This window comes from Perca flavescens, chromosome 12 (genome assembly GCF_004354835.1).
Source record: "Perca flavescens isolate YP-PL-M2 chromosome 12, PFLA_1.0, whole genome shotgun sequence".
Classification (NCBI taxonomy): domain Eukaryota; kingdom Metazoa; phylum Chordata; class Actinopteri; order Perciformes; family Percidae; genus Perca; species Perca flavescens.
This window is the reverse complement of record NC_041342.1, coordinates 23,572,021-23,582,595: the sequence shown is the minus strand read 5'-3', so window position 1 is coordinate 23,582,595 and position 10,575 is coordinate 23,572,021. Positions and strand designations below refer to the sequence as shown.

Below are 10,575 nucleotides of genomic sequence, written 5' to 3'. Positions count from 1 at the left end.
AGTATTAGGGGACCACAAAGGTCTATATAAAAGCATCCAAAGAGCACCATGTCACGGGACCTTTAAAGATTTTGTAAGATTTTGTCAAAATGAGCATATACCCTGCGTTTGTGTGTGTCTTTATATCTCAATTTAATGTTTGCAGTGCTGTTTCACAATCAATGCCATGTCACTTTACTTCCTTACAACATCTCCTGTCCTACTATGTGACAGTGTAGAGTTCATCCTTGCCGCTCTGACAGAGTGTGTACCCACAGACCCGTGGTCTCCAGCTCCAGTCCCAGCTCACGCCCCGACTCCAGCCCAACGCCTCCCTGTTCTTCTCTTTCGGCGGCAGCAGGAACACCACGCAGCTGGCCACCAGGATGTGCCACAGCGAGTGCGTGTAGTAGTAGTTGACCTCGGTCTCGGCAAAAATGTACAAACATACCCCGGTTATGGCACATATCGCCCCCGGGATTAGGAAGAGGACCCAGCGTTTCCAAGAAGGCGGGTAACAATGTCGTCGCCGCACACCTCGGTACACCTGTGAACAAACAATAACTGGATTTAGCACACCTCAGCAACGGCAAGATCATTGTTTTATTATCACGCTTTTGTTTTCTGCCCATTGTGACTGCCTAGATTTTTACCAACAAGGAAGTCAGCAGCAGATTCCCATTAGATAGTGTTTTATAAACTCCCTGTAGTGTATGTCTTACCCAGGCAGTGACCATCAACAGTATGGCACAGAGGACGGGGCCCAGTAGGTTCCACAGGCCTTTGCGGTCCAGCTGCATTGACATGGCTATCAGCAGAGCCCCGAGCATAAACAGAGTCTGCACAAACAAGGTATTAAGACATTTTTTTTTTTTAAAACAAATCTTAGCATCTTAAATATATATTAATCCTCAGTTAAGAGTGATACAGTAATAGTATTATTGGTAAATAGGAGATAGTCAGTGTCGTACATATTTGAATGGGTCGCTGATGCGAGCCATGCACAAGATGGTGACCCAGATGGAACAGATTGAACCCAGGAAGTCACAGTATTGTAGGGTATCGTAGTCCATTATGCACAGTACGGCTACACCTGGCTGGTCACATGCATGGTAGAACTAGAATATGAAAGAAAAAAAAAAAACAACATGAAAAAGGGAGGTATTACTCTGAATGCCACAAAACTATCCACCCCTCCTGTCAACATAGGTGGGAATGAATGCTCTTCTTCCCCACAGTTATGTAAAATATACAAAGACGTTTCCATAGTGACCAATCTGACAAATTTATAACTTGAGTTTTTCTCAAAATCTGCTTATTAAAGCATAAAAAAAAAAAAATCCTGGTGGTAAAAATGAATGAAGATACCTACCATCACAGCTCTAACTAACAACCCTAGTAATATATATTGAAGTAAACAGATTTTTACTACCACAGCTGGAAGCAAAAAGAATGATAGATGAAGTGCGACAGTTAAACACACACACCCACACACACGGGGCTATATAATAAATTATACATATACTGTATATTGATAGATATGATAAACTATTCTTAATGTTTAATAGTACGTTTAGTTGTAAACAATATTATTAGCTTATCACAGCTGGAAGGTAGGGCTGGGTGGCATGTGGATATTTTACCTTATATCGATACATTTTCAAATGAGATATGGGATTAGACAATACCGTTTCTATCGATATAGTTTGATGTTGCGTTACATGACCCATTTCTTTTCTCTTTATAACTTTTTGGTCCATATCGCCCAGCCCTAGCTGGAGGATGCATATAAATTCAATGTCTTGACTTTTGCATCCTTATACCATATCAATACGCTATTGTGTTACATAGATCATACATCCTACAAATATTAGCGGCTGTAAAAGGTACACTTTGTGCCTTAACTATACATGTTCACTCAGCAATAAAAACTGTGGATGGCAGTCTTCACAGTCTTGTGAGGAGGATCACTTTCTTTTTAGGTCACCTGGGCTCAATAGAATATAGAATATGAACAATACTCTAGTCTAGAGACACACCTAAAACGTAATATTCCCACATATATGCATGAGTGTGTATTTGAGTGTGTGTTACCGTGGAGAAGAACATTGTGAAGAGGTAAACAGAGGCCTCAGTGATGTAGCAGCGTTTGATGGCCACCACGATGGCAGGCAGGAAGGACAGGTTACTGAGCGTGAGCAGCAGAGTTGCCGTCAACTGGCGACAGAACGACTGAGCTGTCGAATCATCAGTGCAGCCCCAACCACCCCAGCCTACACACCAGATGAATACATAACTGAATGAATCAGTAAGTTACAAGAAAGGATACAGTGTTAAAGATAGACTAGGTACTTAGGTTATTTAAGTAAGATGCAAAGTATCTTGATGTTTATGTGAGTGCGTGTCGTACCAGCCTTGCAGACACAGGCGGCGTACAGGTAGCTGTAGGATCTCAACAGTCTACATTCACCGTATGTCCCACAGTCCTCTACGCAGGCACTGATGAACACCTCTGGGACCACAGACACCAATGATGTATTACCACAGTCACTGCTGCAGAACAAAAAACACATTTAAACATTAAAAAAACAAAACAACGAACAAGACAGAGGTATCTCATAAAACTCAAGGTCTCAACACTGCGCTCTCTGTGTGTTGCCGTTCTCAAAATCCCTTTGCTGTGGGAAACAAACAAACAAACTTCGAGCAAGCAAGCTACACGCTGAAAATGGCAAGTTTTAAATAAAAGTTGGATCGTGCAACAAGGCAGGCCTGCTTGGTTCTTTCAGGGAATGATTGTAAAGATTAAAAAAAGGAATATATGTTCACGGCATTTACTATTTAACTGGGATGTTTTAGGACCGATTGGCGGGGTTGTTATGGACAAAGTACACACGGCGATACACTGTGTAAGAGAAAATGACGTTAACCATGCGTCCAGCTAATTTAAATAGCTCACGTTACTGTACTGTGTGAACAGTTTAAAACTTAATTTAATATTGCAGGTGGCGTTTTCTTTTGCAGGGTGCAAATGTTCCACCAAAACAAGTTCCGAGACTATTTTGCAGAGCCACGGTTGCTGCGTCCGGAGCTTAGCGCTTGTGATTTGTTTAAAGAAATGCAAACAACCCAGAGTGTTTTTTTCTCCTAGCCTAAAATGTATCAGTGGTGTAGCCAGACCTTACTGCACAGCGCTGTGATGATAGGCCTGGCAATGCGAGACTAAATCTAATGTAACAAAACAAAAAAAAGCAGATATGTGAATTTATAACAATATACATGGTGTGAAAATGTGTATAATGTTAACATGAACAAATCTACATAGACATTACATTAGTGTAGACTGTGTGGATTTTAAAAGCATGTATTGCCTGTTGGAGGGAGGATGCACAAGGACAAAATGCCATAGGTGCAGAAAACATTTAGAAATATTTTAGATACACATTTTCAGACAAGGATAGAAGTGCAATTTTTGCATGCGCGTTACCTGTTGCAAGTAAGCTGTAGGGTGAGGTACCATGTTGTTGACTGGGGAAAAGGCAGTCTGACCACAGCTTTAGGAACACTGGCATTCACATGGACACCGTACCCTGCAAACAAAGCTGCAGATACGCACATAAGAAGTGTCTCAACATTTCATTTGCATTTTCATAATGCAAAGTCAAGCTTCCAGATTTATTTACTTTTGCTACGCTACAAAATGAAATCTTTCATAAGTGCTTTTTAAGTTTCACCGTGACAATCTCTAAGTCAAACACTTGGCAGAAGGCAAAAAAAAACGTGAGAGTTGACCGTCCCATTTCATAAATGTCTTATTTGACTTGTACTTTTTATGAGCTGTACTCCATTGTCCATTCTTAGCATATCATTATTTATCATCAATCCTATGGCCCCATTTTCTGATGATTTTGGTTGCCTGATTCATTAAGCTACTGCAGTTATTTCCAGGTGTTTATTGCATCAACTCCAATTCCTCAGTGTAATGGTGAATAAATCTATCCGGTCATCTGTGCTACCTGTGCGACAGGGTTGAGAGTGGTTGAGTTGGAGGACTGGAGCCCAGGGAGAGAGACAGGCCACCACACTGCTGCTGTTCGCCAGGGTTACATTAGTCTACACACACAAACAAACATGTATCAAAGTAAAACAGCATGAAAGCTTAACTCAGACTCTCAAATCTAACAGATTTTATCAGAATTTTGTATGTGTGAATGTGTAGTAAATCAGCAGTACTCACAGTGTTGAGTGTGAGCTGTAGGTTCAGTGTACCACCAGTGGCTTGTGTGTGCAGGGGGTAGGCGAGCAGTGTGGGGTGTGTATCTGTAACGCTGACATTGGGTCCATTGACAGGAGTGAATCGGAGCGACAGGACATCCACCTCCTCGCAGAGCACAGGGATGCTCCACACACACGCCGACAACGGTGTTAACAGTGACGCTAATTCACTGCCAAAGGTGATTGCGTCTGCAAGCGCTGAGCTGTTGCCTGCTGATGTTGAGTTGGTATTGCTGCTGTTGCCATGGAGGTGGTTGATGTCATCATCTACTTTAAGGCCTACACTTTTTGGCTTACATCCCACTGAGGCAGACACAGACAAATGCAGAATAGAATAAATTACACACACAGGAAATGGATTCAGACAGAGATATAATATGAGAAAGTTATGTTTATGGACGTGTGTTTCTGTGTTCACCTGTGTAGTTGGAGACGATACTAAAGGTCACAGTACGGTTGTCTAGGCTGCTCTCCACGACAACTCGTAACCAGGTATCCCAAGGTGGGTTGTAAAGAGCTGCAGAGCAGCCAATCCCTGAGCAGTTCACTGTTACTGGGCGCTGCTGCAGAGAGGCAGAGCCGAGCCTGAGGACCAGTGAACAGTTTTTGCTGTCTGCTCCCTCACCTGATGAACAGTCAGCCACAGAGACGGAGAGAGAGGAGGCAAACTCTGGAACATACAACCTAAGGCAAACACAAATAATTTTTTTTTTAACATTTTTTCGCTTTTTGCTTGCAGGTTTCTCTATAGAGCTCCCCCTACAGCTTCGGAATAGATATTTGGCAGCTCCTAGGTTTACTTATGTCCGACTCCTTGCTCGGTCAGTCTGCCATTTCCTCTTTCTCTGTTCCTACAACAATGCTTTCCTAGCTTTCGGCTTCTTTTTTTGCCGGCTCAGCCATGCCAAAGCATTGCTACCTTGTTAGCCGGTTCCTGAATGGGCGTATGTGTGCAGTGCTGTGAAGCAATTCTTTACATTGCCTGACAATACGCAATACTTCCTTCCTGGCCCGCTGGCCGAGAGTTGCAAGGGTGGTTTTTCCGCTCACAGACGTTAGGGGGGAGCGAGACGACCACCTTTCAACTCGAAAAAAGTAATATAACCATTCCAATGACTGCGAAGCTGTTTAGTTAAGGTAAATTAAGCTAAAAAAAAAAACTAAAAAAAACTGCATAGTTCCCCTTTAAAGGGACTTACAGTGGGGCTCAAAAGTTTGGGCACCCCAGGTAAACATTTTTATTAATGTCCATAAAGAAGCCAAGAAAAGATGGAAAAATCTCCAAAAGGCATCAAATGACAGATTAGACATTCTTATAATATGTCAAAAAAAGTTAGATTTTATTTCCATCATTTACACTTTCAAAATAACAGAAAACTAAAAAAAATGGTGTCTGCAAAAGTTTGGGCACCATGCAGACTTCATAGCATGCACCGCCCCCTTTGGAAAGCTGAGCCCTGACAGTCACTACGTTTACATGCAGCCAACAACCCGTTCAAAACCGGAATATTAGCAATAACCCGGTCGCACACGGCCATGTAAACACCGGCAAAAACCCAAATATGCTCATATTCTGGTTTTTAAAAACCCAAATATGCTACCTGGGTTACCCCTTTTCTAACCTGAAATTTTGGTCATGTAAACGGGTATCGGCATATCCCCATCAAAAGGAACAGTGATTTGTGTTCTGCGCATGTTCTATTCGCAAGGAATCTTGGTCTTTTGAGTAGAGGAACTTCTTGTATGCGCCAGAAAACATAGTTATAATAATAATCATTATATATATATATATATATATATATATATATACACTGTATATGTCAATGCAGAAAACCTGCGCGCAGTATACTGGAAGTAAACAAGAAGTAGAGGTAAACATGGCGAGACGCAGCACAGCACCACACTTTTGGAGCGAGGAGGAAACCAATTTCTTTATTAGTGTGGTGAAAACCATGAATATAATGTCTTTTGTTGACGGCAGAAAGTACCGAGATAGTGAGATTTATAAGAAGGTGACCGAAGTTATTGCGTCTTAAGGTTGTCCGTATGTCCAGACGCTAACCGTGCGTCGCCGTTTACATCGGGATATTGCCAATTGATTACAAATTCCATGTATACAGGAGTAACTCTCTCTGCTCACGCATGTAAACGGGTTATTACGAATGTTTCAGAAACCTGAATAGTGACCTTAACCCGACCATAATCTGAAAATTGACAGCTTGTAAATGTAGTCCGTGTCATGGATTGTTCTCAATCATCGTCTGGAAAGACCAGGTAATGTCAATCTCAAAGGTTTTAAATGCCCAGACTCATCTGACCTTGCCCCAACAATCAGCACCATGGGTTCTTCTAAGCAGCTGTCTAGAAAACTGAAACTGAAAATAGTTGACGCTCACAAAGCAGGAGAAGTCTATAAGAAGATAGTAAAGCATTTTCAGATGCCATATTCTCTGTTCGGAATGTAATTAAGAAATGCCAGTCATCAGGAACAGTGGAAGTTAAAGCAAGATCTGGAAGACCAAGAAAAATATCAGACAGAACAGCTCGCAGGATTGTGAGAAAAGCAAGTCAAAACCCACGTTTGACTGCACGATCCATCCAGAAAGATCTGGCAGACACTGGAGTTGTGGTACACCATTCCACTATAAAGAGATACTTATACAAATATGGTCTTCATGGAAGAGTCATCAGAAGAAAACCTCTTCTACGTCCTCACCACAACAATCAGCGTTTGAAGTTTGCAAATGAACATATAGACAAGCCTAATGCATTGTGGAAACAAGTTCTGTGGACCGATGAGGTTAAAATAGAACTTTTTGGGCACAGAATTTAATGAAATGAACCTCTTTCCAACTGTTAAGCATGGGGGTGGATCAATCATGCTTTGGGGTTGTATTGCAGCCAGTGGCACAGGGAATATTTCACAAGTAGAAGGAAAAATGGATTCAATAAAATTTCTCCAAATTTTGGACGTTAACTTGATGCCATCTGTGAAAAAGCTGAAGTTAAAGGATACAAATGGATAATGATCCTAAACACACCTCAAAATCCACAGTGGATTACATCAAGAGGCATAAACTGAAGGTTTTGCCATGGCCTTGACAACCTCCTGACCTCAACCTCATAATTGAAAATCTATGGAAAGACCTTAAAAGAGCAGTGCGTGACAGACCGCCCAGAATTCTCAAAGAACTGGAAGACTTTTGTAAGGAAGAATGGGCGAAGATACCGCAAACAAGAATTGAAAGACTCTTGGCTGGCTACAAAAAGCGTTTACAAGCTGTGATACTTGCCAAAGGGGGCAGTACAAGGTATTAACTCTGCAGGGTGCCCAAACAATGCAATTTTTTTGTTTTCTGTTATTTTGAAAGTGTAAATGATGGAAATAAAATCTAACTTTTTTTTGACATATTATAAGAATGTCTAATCTGTCATTTGATGCCTTTTCTTTTCTTGGCTTCTTTATTTCAAAAAAATCAATTGCTGACATTAGGAGAAACTCATAAGAGGTAAAAACAGGAGGGTATACATCAAAAGGGCAACACATCGGTGGTAGAAAGGTTTAAGAACGGTGAAATTAAACCACCAAAAACCCTCTGTTCCACTTCCTCACAGCAAAGCACCCCACCCAAATGATAAAATACTCAAACACACGCACATTCACGCTCAATTTTTCCTTATTTACTGTCGAGAATTGGAATGTTTTCTCTTTAGAATTGAAAGTCCGTTTTACATTCAGATCAATTACATGAATCAGAACAAAGGATGGGACCACATGAAATTAGACGTGTACACATGCACACACAGACAGTTCTTACTTAAGGCGTGCAGGTCTGTCAGAAGCTGCGGTCTGCTGGAGGAATGTGCCCTGCTGTAAAATAGGTGTGTCCACCGCTCTCCTGACTGATAGCTGAGGCTGAAAGAAGTACGAGCAAGACGGAAAGCCCTGATAGATAAAAAACAAAAAAAAACAACAATGTAGATCATTGGGGGACTAATGCACGGAAAATACAAATATGAAGATATAAGTAGGGCTGGGCGATATGGAGAAAATCAAATATCACGATATTTTTGACCAAATACCTCAATATCGATACCGCAACAATATTGTGGTGATGACACAATGAGATTTTTGATAAATAATCATCAGTAATCTGGATATAATGACTAAGTGAGTAAAGCCAAATAATAGCACAGTTATAACAGTCTGGTAAGTTTAGAAAAGGACATAACTTTACTGTAATGCATCCTCTAAAACCAGGAAAAGACAACACTAATGCCATATTACGATATCCAAAATCTATGACGATATCTAGTCTCATATCACAATATTGATATATTGCCCAGCTCTAGATATAAGATACAGTATCATGTAAATAGAAATGTTCTTTCAAGGCCAGCCGTTGGTGAATAAGACTGCACTACCAACTACAATTCTGCAATATGAGAAGAGGCCAAGAAAAACAAGAATGTTGTTTAGCTACTTTACATAACAAAAGATCCACCCACTGCCTACGCTGGTTGAACATGTTGGGGAAAAGCAGAGCATGATTGGAATACTGACACTTTATCTTTCTTCTTTAAATTCTAATTCAGACAAATATGATGGACACACACGTAGTCAAGCGTAAAAAGTTGACCGGCCAGCGTACAATTTTTCTCACAAGTCCACACATCTTGTAAATGGTCTTAATGAAAATTGCAGGAGTTTTAACAAGCATGGTTTGTGTTCATATGGCCAGAGTAAAAGTCCAGTAGGAGAAACAATTTCATGGACTCATAACAAAATAACAAACTCATAACAAAAAAAACAATAACAGAAAGTAACAAGCACATGCTGCATACGGCCCTGTACAAACCTTCTGCTCTATGCGCCCATCATCTTCAGGTAAGTGGGCCCCAACGTACCAATCACCGGGAGCAGGATTGGAGAGGTTAAAGGTTGTGGAGCTCTGTGATGTCACCGGTAGAATGAGAGACAGACAGGGGCTCCATAGCGTTGCATTGGGAAACACCGACCCTACTGGATTTATAACTGGAGGGGCACCATATTGAATATGGCTAAAAAAGAAAGTGAGGGTTTCAAAGTAAGTTTCAGAAGAAGAAAAAAAAAGTGTTGGCAGAAAATTAAGCAGAGAAACTGGTTGAGCGGAGGACAAAAAAGAGATTAAGAAGAGTCCCATGAGCAGAGGAGACTGACATATATAGCAGAGAAAATGGGTAAACGTTTTCACGATGCAGAAGTTAGTATATCTTACATGGTGACATTGTGCTGTCCACATTGGAAGGTGTGGCCCTTGGTGACAACAAACAGCCAGCGAGCGATGGCAGTTTCCTCGGGTATATGAAACCTCTGCAGCCTCACGTTGCCGTACCAACCATACTTTGACAACTTCTGAGCTGGTTTGGACGAGAGCTCTGATACAAAGGTCAACTGTCCATCTGTAGGGCATAAGATTTCATTTTAAGTGCACAAACAGTTTTTTTTCCTACTAAGTGTAGTAAAGTAAGCTGAAGGAAAATGAAGAAAATGGGAGGGAAGTAGTTTTTCCACAATATACTATAACTGTATGTGCTGATCTAAGCATGCGATTGAAGATTACAGTACATACATCATTCAACAATTAACAACAATTAATGATAAAGAGAAACCGCATAGAGCACAACTGACACAATTAGACATTCAGTAATAAAGAATACAAAAGAAATACTGTCACACTAATTATACAAGTCTAAGTAACGTTAGTCTAAACAGTGTTACATGTTAAGCAGAACCAGTATACTGGCATTATTCAATTAGCAGTACGGTCAATGAGAGGTACTGTAAAGATGACATTCATCATAGGGCTGACAAAATATCTCTTTAACATGTGCATGTTAGTGTGAGAGCATTTTACAGGTTTCTGGCATTCAGGTAAACTCGCATGTCGAGGTAGTTAGCAAACATGCTAACACCAATTTCCTCTGACTTCGTCCCTTTTGCTGAAACACTTACCGTCTGCTAATGCCCAAGACGTCAAGGCGGCGAAAAGGAAGCCACGTATAAAACAAAATTCCATGTTTCCTTCACGAGTGCCTGAACCATCACACCGCCATTTATCCACCTGTAAATGTCACACAAATATATCGCTACCAGGAACTCATCGAACTCATTCTACCTGCACAACACTTCCTGATTTCTATGAAAACACACGACGTCACGAGAGTCGTCCTGTGTTGCCTTTGTGGTCTCTCGGAAAGATGAACATCATAGACGTGAACGAGCTGCTAGAGAGTAACGAATTGGCATTTCATTCATAGTTTGTGTCTTCTTCTTCTTCT

At 41.0% G+C, this 10,575-nt stretch overlaps 1 protein-coding gene across 1 annotated transcript; it reads right to left on the bottom strand.

Moving 5' to 3' along the window:
* Nucleotides 1–10,575, bottom strand: pgap6 (post-glycosylphosphatidylinositol attachment to proteins 6). The gene is made up of 13 exons (XM_028593626.1): nucleotides 10,250–10,575; nucleotides 9,513–9,696; nucleotides 9,114–9,315; nucleotides 8,073–8,200; nucleotides 4,673–4,938; nucleotides 4,217–4,557; nucleotides 3,996–4,092; nucleotides 3,467–3,581; nucleotides 2,390–2,532; nucleotides 2,074–2,252; nucleotides 951–1,097; nucleotides 702–818; nucleotides 1–526 (listed from the first exon to the last, which is right to left on the bottom strand). Exons 1-13 carry the CDS (start codon nucleotides 10,311–10,313, stop codon nucleotides 203–205), a joined length of 2,307 nt encoding a protein of 768 aa, XP_028449427.1. The 5' UTR covers nucleotides 10,314–10,575; the 3' UTR covers nucleotides 1–202.

Bases quoted from the DNA above. Each gene is read 5' to 3' on its own strand.
- pgap6 (XM_028593626.1), bottom strand. From the start codon at position 10,313: ATGGAATTTTGTTTTATACGTGGCTTCCTTTTCGCCGCCTTGACGTCT. The intron at 2,533-3,466 runs GTAACGCGCATG...TTTGTTCTGCAG, and splicing joins CTACAGCTTACTTGCAACAG to CAGTGACTGTGGTAATACAT. The intron at 2,253-2,389 runs GTACGACACGCA...TCTGGTGTGTAG, and splicing joins CGCCTGTGTCTGCAAGGCTG to GCTGGGGTGGTTGGGGCTGC.